The 23,822-nt window shown below is 61.5% G+C and overlaps 1 protein-coding gene across 2 annotated transcripts; it reads right to left on the reverse strand.

Annotated features, from left to right (window-relative positions):
* Window positions 1-13: 13 nt before the first annotated feature.
* ALDH3B1 (aldehyde dehydrogenase 3 family member B1) lies at window positions 14-16,885 on the reverse strand. 2 transcript variants are annotated; one of them, XR_009216230.1, is made up of 11 exons: window positions 16,806-16,885; window positions 12,282-12,444; window positions 8,869-8,979; window positions 8,639-8,759; window positions 8,268-8,353; window positions 7,684-7,765; window positions 4,845-5,231; window positions 3,994-4,160; window positions 2,172-2,271; window positions 967-1,155; window positions 526-611 (listed from the first exon to the last, which is right to left on the reverse strand). XR_009216230.1 is itself a non-coding variant. In XM_058526233.1 (10 exons), exons 2-10 carry the CDS (start codon window positions 12,441-12,443, stop codon window positions 421-423), a joined length of 1,407 nt encoding a protein of 468 aa, XP_058382216.1. In that variant the 5' UTR covers window position 12,444; window positions 16,806-16,885; the 3' UTR covers window positions 14-420. The 2 variants fall into 2 exon arrangements, 1 of the variants encoding a protein (XP_058382216.1); XM_058526233.1 differs by lacking the exon at window positions 967-1,155 and having other exon boundaries at window positions 14-611.
* Between the last annotated feature and the right edge of the window lie 6,937 nt (window positions 16,886-23,822).

Raw genomic sequence — 23,822 nt, forward strand, 5'->3', positions numbered from 1 at the left:
GCTTGGAGCTTGGGGTCAGCGGCTTGTATTTATTAAGCTCCTAAGTTTAATCCTCACTGTGGCCCGGACCAGATGCCAGGGCACCTTCTGCTGCACCCTCCACAGGAAGGGGGTGGCTCAGAGGTGCTCACCTGTGCCTGCCTCTCGTGATACGGTGGCCAGCGCGGTGGTGGGAGGGCAGGTGACTGCAGTTTCCCATCCTCGAGGAGGGGCCGCCGAGGGAGGAGGCTGAGGGCCAGAAGCGGGAAGCCCCAGGAGGGAGGAGGGCAGGCACCGGTCTGGGCTGTGGCCTTGGCAGATCTTTCTTCTTGTGCCCTGGGCCCCAGGCCACGTCTCCACTGGCCACAAGCGGCTGCGGCGGCAGAGGACCCACAGACGTGAGCCGGGAGGGCTGCCCCGCGCCCGGCGCCCCAGGTGGGCTCACAGCAGGGTGCAGCTGCAGCTGCGGGTCTCCATGGCCAGTAGCAGCAGCCTCAGGTTGCGCGGCGAATAGGGCGGGTAGCGGATGGAGCAAATCTTCTCCAGCCCGGGTCTGCGCAGCAGGCAGGCGCGGTGGTGGGAGAAGGTGTCGAAGGAGAACTTGCCGTGGTAGCTGCCCATCCCGCTGGCACCTGTACAGTGGCACGGAACACCGCAGTCAGGCCCCCCCGTGGCCGGCCGAGGCGACATCAGACAGACCTGGGCCCTGCCAGGTCTGTGGGCTACTTCACCCATCCAAGCCTCGGTCGCCCCATCTGTAAAGTGGGCTAATCATGAGAGACTGTGGGTTAAGGCTTCGCCCTGAGCCTGGCACCAGCTCAGTAAACATTGGGGACACGAGGTGCCATGCCAGGCATTAGGGCAAGGTAGGTAGACAGCAGTGGATTCCAGAGTGACTGCCTGGGTTTGGTCCCAGCTCTGAGGTCACCTTGGGCAAGTGACTTTGCCTTGGTCTCCCCTGTGACCTGGGGTGACAATGGCACCCACCTCCTAGAGTCGTGGGGACTGGGCGAGTGTTCAGACCCGTGGACACAGTAAGCGCTGTGTTGTTGAGTCCTCAGCGTCTAGGAGGGAGGGGGTCAAGGACCAGGCAGCTTCTGCACTGGGAAGTCCAGGGGGGCTCCAGCCTGGCGGAGTTGGGGGTAATCAGGGAGGGCTTCCTGGAGTGAGCGAGGCCTGAGGGATGTGGACCAGATGAAGAGGGTGGGTGGGGGCAGAAGGCACCCAGGCTTGGGGACAACTCACAGAGCCCTGGAGGTGGGGGACCTGTGGCATATTAGGACCTGGGCAGAGCTCAGAGTGGCTGGGGCAGCAGGCAGGGAAGTGGAGAGAGAGGCCAGAGCCGGGCCCCACAGCCAGCCCGGGAAGGGCTGGCCTCAGGAAGCTGTGAGTTAGGGGCCTGGCTTGATCCCGAGGGGCCTAGGAGCCAGGGAGTTTTCCATCAGGGGCACAGCAGGATCAGGCTGGCTTCCAGACAGAACCCACGCTCCCTGAGGAAGAGTTGCTAGCACTGGAGATGGGGCAGCCCGGCAGGCTGGGGGCAGGGCGTCCCAGAGCCAGGGACAGCAGTGGTGCCAGCCCTGGGGGCCTGCACTGCTGTGGTGTCAGCTCAGCCTGCCATGTGCTCCTGGGGCACCGGCTGCTCTCCAGGGAGGATGCAGGCCCTGCTGGTCATTTACTCTGGTGCTGAGCGTGGGCAGGTGAGAGACCTCAAGTCTTTGGCCCTCCCATTCCACTGAGGAGGAAGTGGGCTCAGAGAGGGGAAGCGGCGACCCCAGATCACACAGCCGTTGGGCTGGGACAAGCCCTGAGGTTTCCTGCCCGGAGGCCAGGACTTTGCAGCTGTAACGGGGGCTGCTGGGGCTGGGGGTGGGGAACGGGCAACAGCTCCCGTCTCCTGAGGGGTGACACTGAGGGTTGGACTGAGGGGACGGGAGTGGGGTTACAGGAGCAGCGTGTAGCCTCTCCATGGACTAAAGAGGACCCACGTGCTGACGGGCGGCCTGGAAGCCCTGCTGTTGGGAGAAAAGCTGTGGCGGACAGCAGACAGGGATCACAGTGGTGTTTAAAAACAACCTGAACTGTGTATCTGTGGGTCCTCCTATGTGTGTAAACGCAGAGACAGGTCTGGAAGGTTCCGCTCCAGACTGGAGGGGAGCAGGGTGGAGGTGTGGGGCTGTGCTGGCACCTACCCACTCCTCCGAAGGGCAGGCTAGGGAGGGTCATGTGCATGAAGCCGTCGTTCCCGCAGAAGCCCCCGCTGCTGGTCCGGGCCAACACCTGCTCGACCACCTAGGAGAGAAGCAGGAAGCCAGCCAGCTGCTCCGGGGCCGTTCCAGGGTCTGAGGCCACCGGCGAGCTGAGGGGGTGGCGGGACAGGCGTGGAGGTGTGGCAGCCTGCCCCCGAGCCCCCAGCTTGAGGCATGTTTCCTGAGCATGGGCTTGTGAGTGGCCCTTGCAGCGTGCTGGAGACACAGACGCAGGCCCGAGGGTGAGGCGGGAAAGGTCGCCTGGGGACAAGGAGAGTGCAGGGTGAGGTGCCGGGTCGTCAGGGAGGCGTCCCAGGGGAGGGAGGTGATGTGCTTGCTGAGTCTCCAGCGGGGACAGGAGTCGTGCTGGCAGAGACAAGAAAGACGGCCCCCCAGGCAGGTGAAGGGCAGGTAGGGAGCCCGAGAGGCAGGGACGTGGCGGGTGGCCTGTGTGGTGTGCAGCGCAAGGGGGACATTTAGACGCAGTGATGTGGTCAGAGTTGTGTTTTAGAAACACGAGCTTGGCCCTGGCTTGACTTAACAAAGGCCCTTCCTCTCCAATGTATAGGTTTATTTGCAGAACTAGAGGGAAAAAAGATTAGTAGACGCTAAGGAGCCGTTGCACGGAAACTTCACTAATTTAGTTACAACGTGTGGCCCTCAGGTAACGTGGGTCAGGGCTTAGCCGATGGTGGGTGGAGTGGACCCCCGTCCGTGGCTCGGAAATCACCCTGAGACCAGCAGCAACAATGACAGAAGACAGAACAGAAAGCATCGGTGCTTCGGGAGGAGTGAGGGCACGTAAGGAGTGAGGTTCACCTCCCAGTGACGTGTGGCTCTTGTGTCCCCCTGATATGATGGGCAGAGACTGGCCCCGTCTCTGTGAGATTCTTTCATGAGAAAACAACAGACCACTGAGACGGAGATCATTCTGCAGGACACCTGGCCGTTACTTTTCAAACTGAGAGGCCATCACCGGCCAAAGGAGCCATGACAGCTAAATGCGACATGGGACCCTGGCTTGGATCCCACTGGCGAATGCGAATCAACTCTTGAGTGTAGTCGACAGGAATGTACTAATGTCAGCGTCCAACATAAGGGGCCTTAAATGGGGAAACGGGGCGGGGATGTGGGAACTCCCTGGACTGTCTGCAGCTTTTCTGTAAATCTGAAATTATTCCAGAATAAAAACTTTCTTTAAAAAAAATTGTCCAGTCTGAGAAAGATCTCGCAAGAGCTGGATGAGACGGGCGGTGTGTCCTGAACTGACCCCACCCACGAGTCCCTGAGACTCCCAGGCCGCCCCCAGGGGCTTGAGCAGGGTGGAGGCCCAGGGCTCATTCTCGGCCAGCGCGTTCTGGTCATTCAGCCTACCCTGGTCATTGTGTGTGCCTTCCATGAGCCAGGCACTGAAAGGGGACACTGGGCCACCAAGCCGAGACCATGAGGATGAACAGCAGCAGGGGCTGACCAAGATAGGACACTGGACCCTGGAGAAGACCCAGGGAGCTGCCCACCGATGGCCTGGGAGAGTGTGGCCTGGATTGGAGGGGGAGAGGAGGCCCGGCTGCTCCCAGAAAGGACAAGGACAGAGCCAAGACTGCCACCATCCCAGAACTGCCGTGACTGACCCAGAGGGGCCAGGACCTCTATCCTCCCGCCAGGCGCCTTGGGCCACTCTGGTCCTGGAACCACCTCCCAGCTCTGCTGCCACCACTCCACCATCCACTGCTGTCACCTGCCCCCACCTCTGTCCAGCCCCCACCTGGTTGCTGTTGGAGAAGGCATACAGGGCCAGGGGCTTCTCCCGACGCTTGATGAAGTCGATGGCCTCGTCCAGACTCCTCACGTTCACGATGGGCAGGATGGGCCCGAAGATCTCCTCCTGCATCACCGGCTCCGTCTCCTGCACGTCCACCAGCACCGTGGGGGCTGCGGGCACAGGGGACGGCTCAGCCCCGGGGTGGGGACCGAGGGCTCCAGGCTTGGGGATTTCTAGGGGACAGAGTCTCCCCACAGCCCCTGAGAGGTGACTGTCGGGTTCCCCAGCCTGACGAGGGGACCAGGGCCTGCGGGGCCCAGAGAACCCCCCAGCCTTTGTCTGACGGTCAGGGGGTGACAGGATCTCAGAGCCCTGGAGTCCGAGCTCCCAGGTCCCAGCCTGTTAGAGCAGCAGTGTCACCCGCTGAGCCGTGTGGCCCAGGACACAGGCTGCTTTGTAATTACAGCAGAGCGATGCTCAGGACAGGCCGCTGGAGTTTAGAACCCGGGAGTCATGGGCTCATAGGACCCGGGGTCATGGCCCAGTGGAGCAGCGGATCGTGGGACGGAAGTCTGGAATCTGAGCACTCGGGGTAGAACACTGAGGTCCCAGCTTAGAGAGTTCAGAGCTGGGGCCAGAGTGTGGAGTTGTGGGGTCACAGGGGCAGACCACGGCGACGTGGAGCGCTAGTGTCACGGGATCGTGGCACCGGAGCCGTGGACCAGGCAGGGCTCTGGCGGTGGGGCCGTGGGAGCCTCAGGGCCAAGGTTTCAGCCGGGCCCAGACTCGGGGCCCAGCGGTGGCCTCCAGCGTGGAAGGGCCTTAGCCCGGGTGGCGGGGAGAGCGCGACTCACCGATGTAGCGATCGCTCTCGTCGCTCTGGCCCCCGATGGCCACGCGGCCACAGCCCAGCAGGCCCTGGAGCCGCTGGAAATGCTTCTCGTTGATGATGCGGCCCAGGTCTGGGGAGCTCCGGGGGTCCTCGCCGTAGAAACGGGTGATGGCGCTCTGCAGGGCGGGCAGCAGCCGCTCCTGCATCTTGGGGCTGCACAGGACGTAGTCGGGGGCCACGCAGGTCTGGCCGGCGTTGAAGTAGCGGAAGAAGGCCACGCGGTTGGCCACGGTCTGGGGGTCGCAGTTGTCGTCCACGTAGCAGGGGTTCTTGCCTCCCAGCTCCAGCGTGACGGGCGTCAGGTGCTTGGCGGCGGCGGCCATGACGATCTTGCCAACTCGAGGGCTCCCTGGGCGTGGAAGGAAACCCGAGTGGCCCTCAATCACTTGGACCAGGTGGGATGGCCTCAGCCAAGACCCCTCAAGGGGGGTCACTCCCTGCCCTGTGCTTCCCTGGACGGGCAATTGAATCGGGTGGGTGCAGCCCTCACCTGGCCTTCCCTTGTCAGTTGCTGCCCCAGGACCTTGCTCCTGTCTTTCCCCCAGACCAGCCCACACATGCAGGGTCTACGCAGAGTTCTGCACCCAGTACGAGCCAGGCCCCCTGCTCCGTCTCCTGACCTGCCTTGTTAGAAATCCGGAAGCCCCCCGCCTGCTATCCGGTCTCCCTGCTTCTGATCCCGGGCTCACCCCTGCAGGTGACTCGTTTCTAACATGCCACCTTGCACTGCTCCCACCTCTCTGCTCTCCTCTAGAACCTTCAGTGACTGCTATTGCCCAAGGCCGGAGTCTAGCCCCAGCTGGCTGACATTTGGGTCTCCCCTCTCTCTGACCTAACCTGGCAGCCCTGCCCCGTCCCTCGCCTCCCTCCTCTCGGCTCTAAGTGGACGGCCCAGCCTGTCCCCACCTCTCCTCTGGGTTGATCTCCTGGGTCTCACCATCCCCTCCTCCACTCAGCAGCCCCACCTCAAGAAGCTCCTGCCCACCCCTGACCCAGCGTCCTGTGTGGTGATTTCTGATGTGATGGCCCTGGCCTGTCTCCCTGGCCACCACTGTCCGCAAGAGAGCCCACCACTTCTCTGCTCTGGCCTCCTCCTGCTTCCCTGCCCTCGCTCCCTCCCCTCTAGGCCCCGCCGGTATCCCTTGCACCTGAGAGTCCTCCTTCAGGTCCTCTTGTCTCTGCTCAAACATCTCCTTGTCTGTGAAGCCTTCCCCACCCCCCTCCCCTTGTTGAATCCCGCCAAGCACCTTCCGACCAGCGATCACCTCCCACCACCACCCCAGCGCCTTCCAGCGGGCTCTGTTATAATGTGAGCTCCGTGAGGGCAGGAGCCTTGGTCCCCCTGGTCCCTGCTTATCCCGAGGCCTGGACGGTGCCGGGCACAGCTGCCCTCCCAGGAAGCTCTCGGTGAGTGACTGCGTGCATGGAGGCCTCCCCAGGCCGCGTGCTCTAACAAAAGCTCCCATGTGTTCATTGGTCTTCGAGACAGGCCTGGTATTAGGGATTGCCCCTGTCATACATAGGAGGAAACTGAGGCCTGGAGAAGTCAAGGGGTCAAGGCAGAGTAGGTTCCGGCCGGTCTGCTGGCGTCTGCGCAGGCTACCCTGGGCACCTGGCCCACAAGCCGGCCTCCTGCGGCCTGCCTGGCCTCTGCTCCTCGGCCCTGGGGAGCCAAGGCCCAGAGCCCAACGAGCCATGGGGCCCGATGGTGGAGGGGGGGCTGGTGCCCTCCCGGCTGCCTCCTCCCACTCCTGCCACCCCCTAGGAATCCACAGGAACTTCTGAGGCCCCGGCCCCTCTGCTCCCATAGTCGCCCTCCAGTCAGCCAAGGTGGTGGCAGGCAGGCCTTGTCCTGGGCCCGCAGCAGGGTCTGGGAGGAGACAGGCAGAGACGGCACGTCCCCTGCTCTGACGAGGACAAGGCGTGCGAGCAGGAGTGGGTCAGTGAGCAGCTCAGACGCTGCTGTTGGCCTCTCTGCCTTCGCCTTCCTCTAGGCCCCGGCCCCAGAAGGTAGCCACCTGCACCCTTTCATCTCCTCCAGGAGCTCTGTCCTGGTCACTGGAAGCTAGGTGGTGTCTGGGCCACATGGGCATTTGCCAGGATGATGGCAGATGACCTCTGAGACCCATTCTGACCAAGGGCCTGGGAGTAAAGTCCAGCCTGTCCCGATCCTGGCCAGTGAGGTGACCCGGGCTGGGCACTGCATGTCTGTCATCCTAGCCTCAGACTCCTCATCTGTCCAGCCCACCAGAAGGGGGGTTTGGGGTGGTGTAGAAGGTCGTGGTGGCAGCGGGGTCGCGTGTGAGGTCGTGGGGCAGCGGGGTCATGTGTGGGGTCGTGGGGCAGCGGGGTCGCGTGTGGGGTCGTGGGGGCAGCGGGGTCGCCTGTGGGGTCGTGGGGGCAGCGGGGTCGCGTGTGGGGTCATAGGGCAGCGGGGTCGTGTGTGGGGTCGTGGGGCAGTGAAGTTGAGCTCAGTAAGGCCAGATGCTGTGGTTCATGAGTTGTGAGTGGCAGAGGGGCCCATGCCCGAGGGAGGGGACCCAGCCCTGTCGAGGTTCCCGAGGGGTCCAGGGCTGCTCCCCAAGCCTGCTTGCGGAGAGAGGAGCAGGCTCGTTCTGGAGCCCGGGGGCACCACCCAGCACTGCCTTCAGTCTCCATCCTCCCCGGCTGTCTGTCTGCCTTGGTCCTTTGTGGCCTCTCTGAGGGCTGGGGCCAGGACCTCTGAGGGCGGGGCTGGGCGCAGGCCTCCGGGGGTCCCATCCCGTACCCCTACACCCCGCCCCCTGCAGCAGGCTGCTCACCTGTGAAGAAGATGTAGTCGAACCTGTGCTCCAGCAGCTGCCCGGTCTCCTCGGGCCCGCCCAGCACCGCGGCAAAGCAGCTCTGCAAGGCGGACGGTGAGGGCTCCGCTGGGACCCCAGCCTGAGAGCCCAGAGGGCGGCCCGCCGGCCTGAGACCACCCACCCTTGCCTGGCCTGACCCAGAATGGCCGTGGCTCTTCGTGGGACTGGCGGAGACAAGGTGGGGAGCGGAGAGCTCGCCGGGGGCCTGGGTACGGGCAGTCCCAGCCCAACAGGGGTAAGGTTGGGGCCTGGCGGGGTTGGGGGAGGGCTGAGGCCGGGGCCAGGGGAGCAGGGCCGACCAGAAGACAGAAAGGGACCCTCAGGAACCAGGTGTGATTGCCACCCCTCTGTTTTACTCAGAGACATACTGAGGCTGAGAGGGACGGTGACCTGGCCATGGCCACACAACCCAGAGGAGGCAGGATTGAGGTTGGAACGCGGATCTTGCCTGAGGGGCCACGCCATGGCCTGTCCAGGCCGCGCGGGCCTACCTCTCCGGAATCCCGAGTGTATCTGTTTGATCTGCCCCCGGCCCCGCTCACCTGGTCCAGGTACCGGGGCAGCACCTCAGCCAGGACCTTCTCTGTGCTCTTGCTGATCTCCGAGGGCTTCAGCACCACGCAGTTCCCTGCAGGGCGGGGCAGGGAGAGCTGGGAGAGGCGTAGCCACCCCCGTCTGCCTTCAGTCCTCACACCTGCAGGGCAGGCACCGGCCTCACTCCATCTTCAGGGGGAGAATCTAGCTTAGAGAGGTACTGCAACGGGCCCCAGGCCACACAGCCGGGAGATGGTGGACCAGATAGGAGCCAGGCCTTCTAAGGCACCTGGTACCCGCTCCCCGATCCTCCCTGGCTCTGTAGGCAGCCAAGAGGCCACCAGGGAGGGGACGGGCGGGCAGGAGGCTAGGCTCTTACCTGCAGCGAGGGCGCCCACCAGGGGCAGCAGGGTCAGGTTCACGGGGTAGTTCCAGGGGGCGACGATGAGCACCAGGCCAAAGGGCTCCTTCCGGATGAAGGCCGAGTCCAGCTGCGTGGCCTGGGGGGGCCAGCGTGGTGGTGAGCGGCGAGGCACCGAGACCCCCAGCCCCTCAGCGCCACCCTCTGTCGGAGAGGCCGCCCACCCTGAAGCCCGCCCGCCTGCTCACCAGGTTCCTGCGCACTTGCTCATCCCTCATCCAGGCCCGCAGGTTCCGGAGGGCCAGGTTAATCTCCGTCTGGACGATGCTGATCTCGGACACCTCCAACTCAACTGCCGACTGCAGCGGAGGGGCGGGGGCAGGGCTCAGACCGGGGACCGGGGTCAGCAGGTGGCCGGAGCCCCGGGAGGGCACAGCCTCCTCCAGCCATGGCCTGCTCTTATTTACTCATCCGTTCATTCATTCATGCTCTCCCTGTTTGCTGAGTGCTTACAGTACACAGGTGCCATTCTCGAGCCAGGAATGCCACAGCGACCGGAACAGAAGGAAACCTGCCCCATGGAGCTGACGCCGTAGGGGGACCGTGAACGTGATAATGAGAACACTGACGACTATGTTAGGACGTGACAGGGGCAATGGAAAGATGGAACAGGGTAAGGGGATGGAGACTGAAGGAGTGTGTGTGCACAAGTGTGAGCGAGCATGCACGTGAGTGTGTGCAAGTGCAGAAGTGTTTGGATGAACCTGCATGAGGGAGTGAGTGAATGTGTGTGAGTGCCTGAGTGTGTGTGTGTGTGTGTGTGCGTGTGTGTGCTCTATTTTATACAAGATCGTCTGTTTTATACAAGACGGTCTGGTGTCTGGGGTGAGGTGACATTTGAGCAGTGAAGAAAGGGAGAGAGGGAGCCCGTGGATACCTGGTGGCAGTGGGCACGGCATGTGCAAAGGCCCTGAGGTGGGTGCAGGATTGCCATGTTCCTAATTAGCAAGGAGCAGAGTGGGCGAGGTGATGGGGCCAGGCAGCCGGATGAGCAGTATCGCATAGAGCAGGGACAGGATCCAACTTAAGTTTTAACAGGACTGTCTGTCTGGCCCACTGTGGCCCACTGTGGCCCACTGTGTGGATATCAATCTGCAGAGGACACAGGGGACAGGTGTCCCTGAGTAAATGCTATCGGTTCCCACAGCCCAGGGGCCAGGCGTCATTGTCAGATTTCCAGGGCAGGAGGGAGAAGGAGGCAAACATCAACAGGGACTTTGTCCTGATCTCTGCGGGCCCGGCTGCCTGTGCCACCCCCACCAGGAAGGAGAGACCAGTCCCTGGGCTGCGGGCAGCTGGAGACCCATGGCCAGGGAGGCCAGAGCCAGGCTGTCCTGATCGATGCCTCAGACTCGGCCACTGGAGCACAAGCTGTCCCCTGCTAGAGGAGAGGGCGATGGCCGAGGGGTGCCAGGATGGTTCGAGGGTGAACTGAGGCCCAGAGAAGGGGACACCTGCCCAGGGTCACTGAGCAAGCCAGTGGCAAGGCCAGGGCCAGAGCTGAGCCCTGAGGGGAGGGCACTGGGACCTTGGCGGAAGAAGCCACACCCAGCACTGCTTCTATGCCTCCCCATGCCTTGTCCACAGCCTGCGCTCCTGCCCAGTGAGCCCTGGGCCTGACCGCTGCACCTGGAGGTCGCCTGTGACCTGAGTGAGGTTTGGGCCGATTTACGGGACAGTCTGGACCCAACTGAACGCGGTGACTTTGGAAGAGCCAGGGCTGTGTGCCCTTAGGCAAGAAGGTGCCCTCTCTGAGCCTCCTCTGGGGTGACTGGGCGTGACCGCCCCTACCTGGAAGGGCTGTTGGGGGTTAAATGAGAGGATTCACGCAGGCAGGCAGGCAGGGCAGATGCTGCGTGCGGGGAGGCTGGGGGACGGGGCTGGCGAGACCAGAGGGAGGGACCGGATTGGGTTTTCTGGGCTGCTGCTCTCTGTGCGGCCCGGGCTCCTGGAGCCTTGAGGAGTCGGAATGAGAGGCGGGAGGTGAAATCTGAGCCCACGGGAGAAGAGGGACCAGAGAGACAGTGGGTCAGGTCTCTGGAGGCAGACAGGCTGGGCCAGCGGGTGGGCGGTGGCAGAGGCCAGGGGGATGCCAGTCCCCAGGGAGCCCGCTCTGTCCTGGACCAGGCCCAGTGAGCGGGACACTGTCCACAGCGGGACAGAGCTGGCCCCTCAGGTGCAGGAGAGCTGAGGAGAGCATGGTCAGCGGCCCGCTTTTGTAAATGGGAAAAGAGATGATTCCAGAAACGGCTGATGAGGGAGCGCGGGTCTCCCCTGGCTACGGACCTGGAGCATCGTGGTAAACAGAAGGTTCGGGGACACTGAGAAAGGGAGCAGGTGGCGCCAGGAAGCCACGTCCTCAGGACAAGTTCTTGCGGCCAGCCTTTGCTGTCCCCGTGGAAAAGGGGTGTCCCTGGCCCACAGCCCCAGATGCCATGAGACACTAGTCTCGAGGTCTGTGACTGCTCCGGAAACAGGGCGGACACCGGCTGGGTGCCTGCAAATGGGGCGGGTCCCAAGGAGGCTGTGGAGGGCCGCCTGGCCCTGCCGGTGCCGGTGTCACTATCAGGACCTGGGTGGGGCCAGCAGGCCCACCAGAAGGGTGGAGGAGGGAGGAGGGCAGCAAGGGCACCACCCCAGGGGTCAATGTGGGGCCCCGTCCCTGGGCTCAGCTGGCCCCAGGGCCCTCCTGGGATGCACCCCCGGGGCTTGGGGCAAAGATGAGCTCAGCGCAGCACAGGGGACATTTTGTCCAGAGAAGAACCCCCGGACAGCTGTCCTGGGGCAGAGGCAGCCAAGGAGGGCCCTGTTGGCTGAAGAGGTGGGAGGCTGCTTACAAGGAAGTGCATTTCTTGGGGTCCTGCCGTGACTGCTGCTGGAATTGGGACGGGCTGAGCCCCCAGGCCTCCAGGGTTTGGACAGAGGCTGTGACGCCCACCATCTCGAGTGAAGCTGAAGTCCTCCATGGCCTATGAGGCCCTATGTGGTGTGAGGCCCGCCTCCCTGGACCTCATCCTTTATGTTTCTGTGCCTCCCCACTCCCCTCCAGCCTCCTTGCTGCTCCTCAAGCACGAACACACCAAGCACCTCCTGCCCCAGGGCCTTTGCACATGCTGTGCCTGCTGCCATTTCCCGCATGTCCACGTGGCTCCTTCCTCCTCCTCCTTCATGTCTCTGCTCAAATGCCCCCTTCTCAGAGAAGCCTCCTGTGACCCCCACATATAAAACAGCACCCTGATCCTGGCCCTCTCTGGCCCCCTTCACACTGGGAGTGTCTCTCCATGGCGCTTCTCACCATCCAACATGCTATGTAATTATTTATTTACTGTCGTATTGTACTCTCCCCAGAAGGCCCCTCCCTGGGCACAGGGACTTTGTTTTATTCTCTGTTGGATCCTCAGAGCCTAGAACTGAACCTGGCATACAGTCAGTGCTCAATAACTAGCTGTCAAGTGAATGAAGAAATGAGTGACTGGATGAATGCAGAAGAGCGGGTGATGGCTCAGGGAAGGTGGGGCTTTTAGTTGCCTTCGTGGAGGAGGCGGCCATGGCCATCCCCTTGTCCCCGCCTACCGCACCCCTGCCCGCCTCCCTGGCCCACCTTGTGCAGGTCCTGCGCCAGCGCCTCCTGCAGAAGCTGCTTGTGGTCCCGCAGGAAGCGGCCCAGGCCCTCGAGCTGGGCGGCCCGGAACTCGGCCGGCTGCGTCCGCCCCGCGCGGAAGGTCTCCCGCAGCCGCTGCAGCGTGTCCCCGACGGGGTCCATCCTGCCGGGAGGGGGTGGGCAGCGTGGGCTGGGGCTCCCCATCTTCACGGGCGCATTCCCCCTCCCTGCCTGTGCCCGTGTGGGCTCACAGTCACCCCCTCAGACACTCACGCATAACCCCAGGGGGCCGGGGCTGCCCCTGCCTACACGCGCACACACACATGCACACACACACACGCACACTCAGACACAGACGGACAGACCCACAGACCACTCCCCTAGGCCAGCGGAGAGGAGGGTCCTCGACCTCGAGGCGCCGCAGGACTGGGCGTGGGCACAGGGACAGCTCCTCCCCGGCCCCTAAGGGTGGGCAGGCAGCCGGGGGACCACGCTTCTTGCTGCCACACAGAAATTAGCCCCAAGCCAGGGCCCCCATCCCGCCCCGGTGCCCCTCCTGGAGACGGGGCAAACTTCCCGCTGCCGGGCCTGAGGGGAGTAATCAGGAGGGGTTTGATAAGTAGACAAATAAGTTGGGACGGTCCACCAACCGCCACTGCAGCCACCACTTTGGGACATTCCAGACAGAATGCTCTGTCCCCCTGCCCCCAGCCTGGGGCTCTGCCCAAGGAGGCCAGGCTGGCTGGCGGTGGCGCAGAGGGCTGGGTGACTGTGGGCAGTGGCCTCCTCTCCTTGCGCCCCAGCCCCCCAGCAAGACGGGGAAGAACAAGCCGGGCCTCCCTGGGGCCCTGCCACCCACCCCGGCTCTGGCCGCAGTATTGGAGGAGCAGGGAACAGCAGGGGCGAGGAATGAGGGGCAGTCATGCTCCATGCTGTCATCAGGTGGGGTGGGGGCCCCGACATTCCCCCAACCCCGCCTGTTTACTGGAAGCTCACCAGAGGAGCTCTCTGACGCACACACTCCTCGATCTAGTGCCAAGGACCCGTGGGGACCCTTTCCTCCTGCCCTCTCTGACTCCCTTCCCTTCAGGTCTCAGCTTGGCTGATGCCTCCTGCAGGCAGCCTGCCCTGATTACTCCCTCACATTCTCACGGTGGCCCGTGGCCCTGCTCCCCACCACACTGGGTCGTACCGTGGTGTGATAAATACCTGGCTTCATCCCGTCCACCTCCCTGCCCTCCCCCTCGTCCCCCGCCCCTCCCTCCCACTGGACTGGGATGCAGGCCCCTCTTTGCCTATTTAACTCGTCATTTGGAGCTTAGTGCCCCAGTGTCCTCATCTGTTAGTGGGATAGTGACAGCACCCACCAGCTGACACAGTGTTTATCAAGGAGGACGCCACACCATCCAGTCCTGCGCCCAGGGCTGGGCATCGGTGCCCAAGGCTGCCAGCTGTTGTTGTTGGGTGGCTTTTGTCACCACAGCCCTCAGTTTTCTGGGGGGCTCCATGGCCCTGAGGGCCGAGCCTGCTCCAGCCACAGGATGGCCTGGCCCAACGGGCACTGTGCCGAGAGCCTGGCTGGAGCCCTAGGCCCCTAGGTGTGACTGGGGACCAGCCTGACCCCGCAGATCTCCTGCCCCGGTCGGGAGAGACGGGGCAGTTACCTCGGGCTTGTACCACGCCCCCAGATAGGGTGGCAGTGTAGCAGAAGGGGACATTCTCAGAGCCCCTCTCGCCCCAGGCTCGCCCCACCCCGACCCTCCTTCTTGAGGGAAGGCACACTGGCTGCTGGCGAGACCCAGGAGCCGGGAGCCCTGCCGGCCTCTAGAGCCGCCATCTGGCCCTGTCCGCTGGCTCTGCCTCTCCCTGGCCATGTGACCTTGAGCAAGTCCCTTGTCTCCTCTCTGCCTGTTTCCTTGTCTATAGGGCGGGGATGATAAGAGCACTTGCTGTGGTCCCGAGGATTAAATGACAGAACGCCGCCTAAAGCGTTTGCCATTGTGTACACAGCAAGTGCTCAATAAGGGTCAGCCATGGTGATTTTTACTAAGTGATCAACAAATGTTTCTTGCCCTCCTCCCTCTCCCAGGCCTTTCTCTGTCCACCCTCACTTCAGACTTCTGCCCATGGATGCCGAGAGTGAACCGCACTCACCCCTTCCTGCCTCCCCAGGGTTCTTTGCTCTTTCATAACAGTCTCTGCAGAAGCCACAAAAATGTATGGCAGGGAACTTGAATGGTGCATCTCTGGGCAAGGTGAGGGGTGAGGGAGCTCTGCGGGGGGTGGAGGTCTGGATGGAACATTCCAGCAGCCACTCCTGGCAACAGAGGCCAACTCACCCAATATTGCCCCCGTAGGTTGGTCACTCTGGACCAAGGCCTCGAGGGGTGCTGTTGGGAGACAGGGAGCTGGGCCAACCCAGGCCTGCAGAGGAGCCACGGCTGCCTTCCACCTGGGATCTGGGGGACCCTGCACCTGTGAGCAGGGCAGTCTGACCCCCGGGGCTTGGGGCAGCCTGAGTCCTCGGGAGAAGGGACGTGTCTGGGCCAGCCTGAACTGCAGACCCAGGCTCAGGCGGGCAGGGGTGTGTGGCTGGATTTGGGGGGCGCCCAGCAAGGGTGAGAAGGCAGGCTGTCCACCCCATTCCCTCGGCCCCCACCTCCTCATTATTCCTGACAATTCCATTGCTTCCCCTTCTTGCCTCCTTCTGAGCTGCTGAGGTCCCGGGGGCTGGTGGGCGCAGGGGTCTTGGGGGGCACAGGCTCCCACCGTGGGCTGAGGCGGCCCCAGCCTCAACCACCCACTCAGCCGTATCTGTGCTGGACCCACTGTTCTGGGTGGGGTGGGGCGGGAGTTCTAAATCACTTGATGATGACAAGGGACAGGCCTGTTTCCCTTGTCCTGGGGTCCTGGGGAGGACCAGCCATATCCCCTGAGGGCCATGTGCCTGGGGATTCCTCTGATAATAATAACAAGCAGGCGTTGACCATGCCAGGTGCCATGCCAGCATGTGTGTGGATGTGCGTGCAGTGTGGGCTTTAGCACGCTGCCCCCGAAGGTCTGGCCCAACAGGATCGAGGAGGCGGACAGATGGGGTTGGCACTCAGGTCTGCTGGCTGTAAAGCATCATCGAGAATCCACTCCTGCTGAGCCCCCCACCCCGCACCCCCAGCCGGTCCTACTGATGAGCTGCTCAGTGGTACAGGCCCCTCCTCTTCTCCCCCCCAACCTCTGCCCAGTCTCTCATTCTTTCTGCCTCGGTTTCCCCACCTATACCACAGGCCTTCTAAGAGCACCCTCCCAGTCTGACGTGTTGGGGGTCTAATGACTGGGTTCGAATCCCAGCGATGCCGTTTGTTAGCTAGGAGACCTGGGCGGGTTGCTTGGCTTCTCCGCGGCTCATTTCCCCATCTGTAAGCACCCCACAGCGCTGTTGGGAGAATTCAAGTGTAAAGCACTCGGTGCGGGGCAGAGTCCTCTGAGTGCCCATTGACCGTGGCTCTACACGATTGTTATTCAGACAGACTGAAGGACAGCTGTGCCAAGGGGGCTTCAGGGAGCAGTCCTTGGCCCAGCGTGGGCACCAGGGAGGCAAGGACATCAACCTGAGCCCCAGGTGGGGCAGGGATGCCGAGCTGGCAAAGGTGACAGAGGTAAACGTGGAGGTCCGAGGGCACGGGGCCCTCATCAGGCTGCCAGAGGGCAGAGGTCACAGTGGGGAAGGGCCTCGAAGGCCCCACAGGTCCCGATACCGATACCCTCGGGTCTCCAATCTGATCCCCCTCGTGTAGCCTTAACCTGGGTTAGCATGAGGTCTCCTGAAGCCCTGAGCAGCAGCCCCCTCCCTGCCATGGGGGCTGTGGGGAGCTGGGGACTAACCTCTGCCTGTGGGCTGAGCCAACCCGGCCCCAGCCCACGGAGAGGCTGTGCTGCCGGCTCGCCGAGGCCCGCAAAGTCCCTCTGATCAGTCCCTCCAAGAGGACGATCAGGCCTGGCTAGTCCCTGCTTCCTGGACCCTGGCAGAGTCCATTCCCAAGAACACTCGCTGCACACCCCTCCCCAGCATCCGTTCCTGGGCACCCAGCGAGCGCATCCAGCGTGGTGGGGCACAGGAACTACATGTTGCCAAGTGGATGCTTGAACCCCTCCCCCCAGGGATGGCGGGCATTCCCTCCTTGGGTAGCCGGGTCCAGAGCCGGGGCCCTTGGCTTCCTTAAAGGGTGTGCAGTAACCCCAGGGAGAGGACAGCTCAGACAAAACGAGATGCCTGCTGGCCAGCTGGCCTCAGGGACCCCCAAGCCTCTCCTCAGCCCCTCCCTCTCCCGCTCGGATCAAAGGGAAGTCCTTCCTCCTTCCCCTTTCTCCCCAGGCAGGCGGAGGACAAAGCCAGTCTGTGTATGTGGCTGTGAGTGGCCGGGCCTGCCTGGGCGGCCAGCAGCCTGGAGTCCCCGAGCCAGCCTCCCAGCCGGGTCCCGGGCCCTGACAGCTCACTGCTGTAGCCCCAGGCTCCCCAGGACACGGTACCTGAGGTCCTGCCAAGCTGCCCTTCCTCCTGCTGGTTCTGCTCTGCCCAGCTGCTCTGCCTTATGAAACGGCCGAGGCTGGGCCAGCCCCAGGGGCGGGGCTGCGCTGGCCTCGTGCCTGACCTCTGCTCTGGGCCAGCTGGAGGCTGCAGGCCAAGATTTCACCACCACCTCCCTCAGGGCCCTCCACATCCTCTCCTGGACTACAGAGAAGGAGCCAGGGCCAGAGAGGGCCAGCGCCGGGCCAGGGCCACACAGCAGGTCTCCCGGGAGCTCTGAGCTGAGAGGTCCAGCCCGGGGCCTGGTGGGTGAGGACCCAGCTCCAGCTGGAGGAGGAGGAGAGCTCAGGGCAGTGACCCTGGGAATTATGGTGTGGGGTGGGGCCCAGCGGGTTGGAATAGCAGGGAGAGCCCTGCCTGCCACCCCACCCCAACCCCTCTGAGCTTCCCATCTACAAAATGAAGAGGTCAGATCCAAAGATGCGCGGGTCTGTGTCCGTCAGCACCACCCCATCCGGCACCCCGCTCACGGAGCCTGTCGCCCTGCAACCTGAGATTTACAATGTAGGAGTGGAGGCCCAGAGAGGGGACAAGACTTGACCACACAGGGCTTGTTGCTCGGAGCAGGGGCTGTGTCCATTCCCAGATGTCCCCCCCAACCTCCAGGGGAAGAGTGCCGCCCTCTGCCCTCTAGGACTGCTGTTGTGATGGTAAGTGTCCCTGTGGTGGTTCCTGTGGTCCCGCTCCTCAGGTGCCTGAGCTGTGCCAGGGGGCCTGTCCTCTGCCTGACCCCGGCCCCCACCTGGCACACCTGTCGGAGCCGGGACAAAGGGGGATGATTCCTGAGCAGCAGCTGGTGTCAGACAGCAGGAGATTAGATTACGGGGGTGGAGGCAGGAGCATCCTGTGTGCCATCGCCCCGTGCCTGCCGTCCTGGGCCGGCCGCCGCCCCACCGCCTCGGTGCCCTGGGTCAGCCTGGGACGCTGGCCTGGGGCCTCTGGGCCGACCCGGCACCCAGGAGATGCTCTTCACCGCCCCCGCCCTCCTCGCTCCCCTGCCTACCTGGGAGGGCAGGAGAGGTTTCCCAGCCCACACCTGCTCTGGTAGCCCCTGGAGGCTTCAGCCAGTTGGGACAGGAGTAAGGGGCTGCAGAGGCCCCGTCCTCTGTGTGGGATGGAGCCCCCAGCCACTGCCTGTCACGTGGCTCGGCATGTGACAGCCCTGCCCTGGTCTCTGGAGCTGAGCCAGGCAGAGGCAGAGGCAGAGGCAGAGCCAGCGCCAGGCAGGGCTGGGCTGGGGCTGAGCCTAGTAGCCCCCAGCCAGGAACCAAGCCCAGAGAGGGGCAGCCACTGGTCTAAGGCCACACAGCAAATCAGAGGCCCACCTGGGGAGGTACTAGTAGGTGGAAGGGGTGTTGCAGGATCCTGAGGGGCCCCTTCCTGGCCAGGGATCCACCTGCAGGGGCTACTCCTGAACTTGTCATGAATTCAGGAACAACCTGGGAGGTCCCCAAAGAGGCCTGACCTCCTGGCACAGGGGCCGCAACCTGGCCCAGCAGTGAAGTTCCCTAAGTCTGGCCGGCCCTCTCCCCTTGGATGCCTCCGTTGATCCTGAAAGTTCCAGGGGCTCAGTGGGGCCTGGGGGTTACGTCCCTGTCCTGGAGAGCTCAGGATAAATGGGGGGATGTCTGCATGGGGTACCACCAGGAGGCACCCTTAGAGCCAGCTCTGTTGGGTGGCAGGCTCTGCTGAGGACCCAGGTCAGTCAGGTGGGGATGTTGGGGGTAGCACAGAGGCCCTCCCCGCTCCACGTTTGCCTCAGGCCAGGCCCTGCCCTTCTGCAGCTCCTCTGGGTTTTAGTTTGGAGGATTGGACGAGAAGATCCTCGTTATTTTCATCTTTGGCCTCCCTCTCCAGGGCAGAGAGATGGGGTGGGGTGGGCTGGTCATGAGCTATGGCATCAGGTGGGCTCACTCATTCATTCATTCATTCATTCATTCATTCATTCATTCTGTCCCTCACTCAGGCACCTGGCGAGCTCACAGGGCCTCAGACCTGCCAAGGCATCTCACTGCCTGGCCTGATGACACGGATTCAAACCAGGCTCCTCAGCCCACCTGCTCAGTGACCTGGAGCAAGTCACGGCCCCTCTCTGGGGCTTAGTTTCCCCCCCGTAAGTGGGGTTGATTCTACCTGCCTCATGGGGGTGCTGTGAGGGTGACATATGAGGCCATCTGGAAAGCACCCTGTAGACAGTAGGTGTGTTACCGGATACATACCCAGGTTCTTTACCTGCCACACAAGAGGGGCCAAATAAAAACTGGAATGCCAGGCTTATGGCAAGGAAAGAGTTTTTATTTCGGGTGACATCAGCCAGGAGACGAGAGCTCTCAAATTTGTCCTGTATCCCCGAAAGATGGGAGACAAGGGGTTTTAAAGGTTGTGAGGGAGAGCATGTGCTGGGGTTTTAGGTAGGGGAGGGGAGCGTGTGCTGGGGTTTAGGTGGGGGAGGGGGAGCGTGTGCTGGGGTTTAGGTGGGGGAGGCGGAGCGTGTGCTGGGGTTTAGGTGGGGGAGGGGGAGCGTGTGCTGGGGTTTAGGTGGGGGAGGGGGAGCGTGTGCTGGGGTTTAGGTGGGGGAGGCGGAGCGTGTGCTGGGGTTTAGGTGGGGGAGGGGGAGCGTGTGCTGGGGTTTAGGTGGGGGAGGGGGAGCGTGTGCTGGGGTTTAGGTGGGGGAGGGGGAGGGTGTGCTGGGGTTTAGGTGGGGGAGGGGGAGCGTGTGCTGGGGTTTAGGTGGGGGAGGGGGAGCGTGTGCTGGGGTTTAGGTGGGGGAGGGGGAGCGTGTGCTGGGGTTTAGGTGGGGGAGGGGGAGCGTGTGCTGGGGTTTAGGTGGGGGAGGGGGAGCGTGTGCTGGGGTTTAGGTGGGGGAGGGGGAGCGTGTGCTGGGGTTTAGGTGGGGGAGGCGGAGCGTGCGCTGGGGTTTAGGGAGGGGAGGGGGAGCGTGTGGCCGTGCTGGTTGGCACCTTCCCACCAGCCTGCGTTTGGCCTTGAACACTGAATCTCTTTCCCTTGATTGTGGACTTTTCTGGTTAGTTTTCATCTTCAGCCTACGTTTGGCTGACATCTGGGAAAGACAGCTCACTCCTGTGCTAAGGAGGGACAGAAAGACCTGGTTAGTTTTACACAACAGTTGATTATGCTGAATATGCACAGCTGCAGTTAGCGAAGCTTATCTCCAAGTTTTGGCTAAGTTCTTCTAGCCCAGGGAAGATTTTCAACCTCTTTGTGCTGGGTTTCAGGTGCTCAATAGGTATGAAGGCCTTTCTTCCCCTTACCCTGCTCTCCTGAGGGAGTGGCCGCCCCAGGCCAGTCCCTGAGGCCCTGCCCCACCTTCCTCCCCCCTCTCTGCCTTGAAGGCAGACCCATCCTGGCTCCACTAGCAGCTGCCCCTCAGAGACCAGTGTGACCCAACCCAAGGGCAAAGTTAGAGGCCCCTCGGGTGTGGTGCGAGGATACAGCCGGCACTGTACATTTGCTGGTTCAACACATCTTTACTAAGCCCCTGCCGTGTCCTAAGAACCGTGCCAAGGACTTGATACAAATTCTCATATAATTCTCAGACATGATGGGCCGAGCTTTACAGATGAGACAAAGGGCTCAGAGAGGTGCAGTGACCAGGCCAGGGCCACACAGGAGAGGGACAGATGGGGATTCTTGCCCAGCCAGGCCTGACTCCCCAGCCCAGAGCATTTCCAGGGTGCCCTGAGCCCTTGCTTAGGAGCCGGGCGGGGGTCACTCCCACTCCCGGAGCCTCGTGTCTCAGCTGAAAGCTGCAGCCACAGTGTCTTGGACATTTGCTGTGCGGGGCACCGGGCAGGCTCCTTGGCACATCTCAGCTCAGGGACCTCCCACCAGCCTGTGAAGATCATCATCCCCATGATTTTTAGTTAAAAAAATGGTCAAGATTCACCTCAATGCCAGGGAAGTGGGCCCCGTGTACTTCTGTCTTGGATACAATGCGGGGGTGACATGCTTCACAAGACCCCAGGCGCTGTTTCAAGGGTGTTCGAGTTGGGAGCAATATTTATTTCTCTTGTTTGCTTTCTGTAAGGAACATCTATTATTTTCTTTTTTTTTTTTTAAAGATTTTATTTATTTATTTTTCCCCCAACGCCCCAGTAGATAGTTGTCTGTCATAGCTGCACATCCTTCTAGTTGCTGTATGTGGGACGCGGCCTCAGCATGGCCGGAGAAGCGCTGCGTCGGTGCACGCCCGGGATCCAAACCCGGGCCGCCAGCACCGGAGCGCGCGCACTTAACCACTAAGCCGCGGGGCCGGCCCACATCTATTATTTTCTTAATGAGAACAACAAATAAAACCAATTATAGAGAAAGTCATTTGAAAACAGCAAGGGGAGATGTGCGGGTGAGTGCTTGTGGTCTGGATGGGGTGGGAGGGGCCGGCTGGCCTTTTCACTGCCCTGCAGGCCACACCGGCTGCGTTTATCTGGGTCCCCCCATGCCAGCCTCACAGGCAGTCCCAGGGCTGGAGGGTCAAAGGGAGGAAGTGATGTCACGAGCTCCCAAGAGGGTGAGGGTCACACAGGGAAAGCTAGACCACAGTGGGCCCACTCTGGGTGCTGGGACCCTGGAGGAGCCAAGCCACTGCCCACAGGCCTCCCTGGAGAGAAATACCCTCGCTTCTCTCCTTTTCTGCCCCAGCCTTCCCCTAGTGCCTCCCACTGGCCCAATCTAATCAGGGAGCCCGTCGCTCAAGTGTTTGAAAGCTCTGTCTCCAAGAACAGTTTGCCAGTCGCAGACTGATCCGGAGGTGTTCTTTCTTGCTAACTGACCGAGCTACTGAGTATCAGCAGATTTGAGGAGCCGCAGGGCTGAAAGTGCCCGCTTCCCAAATTCATCGGCTCTCACTGCGTGGGAGCACTAACGGGAAGGAAATTAGTCCTGACTCATCCCGGGACAGTCGTATTTGTATTTTTTGTGTCAGTGTTTTAAGAAAATGAATCTTTTTTGTGTGTGTGTCATTTAGATGTAGATGTGTTTCCTTTTTTGCTTTCAGTAAGGTTACAAGTGTATCATTAACCACTGGGTGCCATATGTCAGGTTTCGAAACAAGCTGCCAGGACCCCTTTCTCCGAAACGTTCTGAAATGAATTGGTTTTAATAAATCAATTTAAAATTAAAAAAAAAATTTTTTTTTTTGGTGAGGAAGATCAACACTGAACTAACATCCGATGCCAATCCTCCTCTTTTTTTGCTGAAGAAGATTGGTGCTGGGCTAACATCCGTGCCCATCTTCCTCTACTTCATGGAGGATGCTGTCAGAGCGTGGCTTGTATGGGTGCGTGCCCGGGATCTGAACCCGTGAACCCTCGGCCTGCCGAAGTGGAGCGCACGCACTCAACTGCTGGGCCGCCGGGCTGGCCCAGTAATTTAAAATGAAAAGTTACTGGGCCAGCCCTAATGGTCTACTGGTTAAAGTTCAGCACATTCTGCTTTGTCGACCACGGTTCGTTTCCTGGTCTCGGAACCACACCACCTCTCTGTCAGTTGGGATGCTGGCGCAGCGGCTCACATAGAAGAACTAGAGGGACTTACAACTAGGATATACAACTGTGTACTGGGGCTTTGGGGAGAGGAAAGAAAAAGGAAGATTGGCAACAGATGTTAGCTCAGGGCAAATCTTTCCCAGAAAAAAAAAAAAGTTCTGTATTGATAAGAAAAATTTAAAAGTTACCAACAGACCACAGAAGGAGTCCACACGTAACAAAGACTTGAAAGTAGAGAGTAACCTCTTTTCTCAGCGTGGACCGTGCCCCCAGAGAAGGCACCGAGTATCACGGAAAGTCGGCATGTAAGAAGAGCCAGCTGTGCTGATCAGTGAGAACACACCATGGCGCTGCTGGGGGTCGGTGTGGGGGAGGTTCTGGGAACACGGCTGCACTGGTGTTGTCCTTACGTGGGGCAGATCATCCGTTTCCTGGAGCAGCGTTCCTGCTCCCTTCCCACCTTCTCTTTGCTTTGTGGTTGTTTCTTAAAACACACCCTGCTTGATTTTGTCTTGGGGGTCCATTCTGCGGGGAGATACAAAATCAATGAGTTCTGGGTCTGCCCAAGACATCCGCTGTTCCCAAAGCCTTACCCCCTCTCCCCCGAGCAGACAAGCCTGCCCTGGAGAGCTTTGCCCTTCCTTGGACAACGCACACCCCTCAGGGTGGAGAAATACCTGGCCACCTTGAAATGCGCTCACTGAGTCTGGGAGTTCCTCTCCCTGCCTGGCCCAGGGGTGTGTGGCGGGTGCCCCCTCTGCCCCCAGCCCGGACAGCCAGGTGGCGGGCTGTCTCAGAGCTTCCCAGCCCCTTCAGAGGTCACCCCATCTTCCCTCTCTCCCTTTATAGGATTTTGTGTGCTCGCCCTCTTTCCAACGTGGTGACAACTAAAAATCTCCCCTGTCCTGTCTCTCCAGAAGAGCCGTTCGACCTGGGGCACCTCCTCTCTCCGCCCCTAAAGGTCTGCTCTGTTCCTCCTGGCCCCCCATCCTGTTTTCAGTCAGCAGATCTCCCTTTCTGCGTATTCCTGTTTCGCCAGCTAGGAAATATTGGGGTATGTACAAGATGAGGTGACGGGGCTTCCCACACTAATGCCCAGAGAAGACAGGACACCACCCTGGGAGGATGCCCTGGGGACCCCGCTTCATGGCGAGAGGACCCCTCTCTGACCTTTTCCTCCCTGGCTTGTCCTGGGTTCTCTGTCGGAGGAGCACTGGGCTGAGTTCTTTCTTTCCTCGATGGCCTCGGCGGAGAAGGCAGATGGCGGGAGTTTACAGACCATAGATGCTAGTCCCCACTGGGCCCGAGGGCCCCCTTTCCAATACGGTATTAGGGGGTGCACTGCTGGGAGGGGCAGGGGCTCATTCTTGGTGTCCTCATCACTCTCCTATAGAGCCTCTGGACTCCCTGCCTCCCACCCCCCGCTCCAGTAAGCCCATTCTCTGTGGCCACACA

This window comes from Diceros bicornis, chromosome 31 (genome assembly GCF_020826845.1).
Source record: "Diceros bicornis minor isolate mBicDic1 chromosome 31, mDicBic1.mat.cur, whole genome shotgun sequence".
Taxonomy (NCBI): domain Eukaryota; kingdom Metazoa; phylum Chordata; class Mammalia; order Perissodactyla; family Rhinocerotidae; genus Diceros; species Diceros bicornis.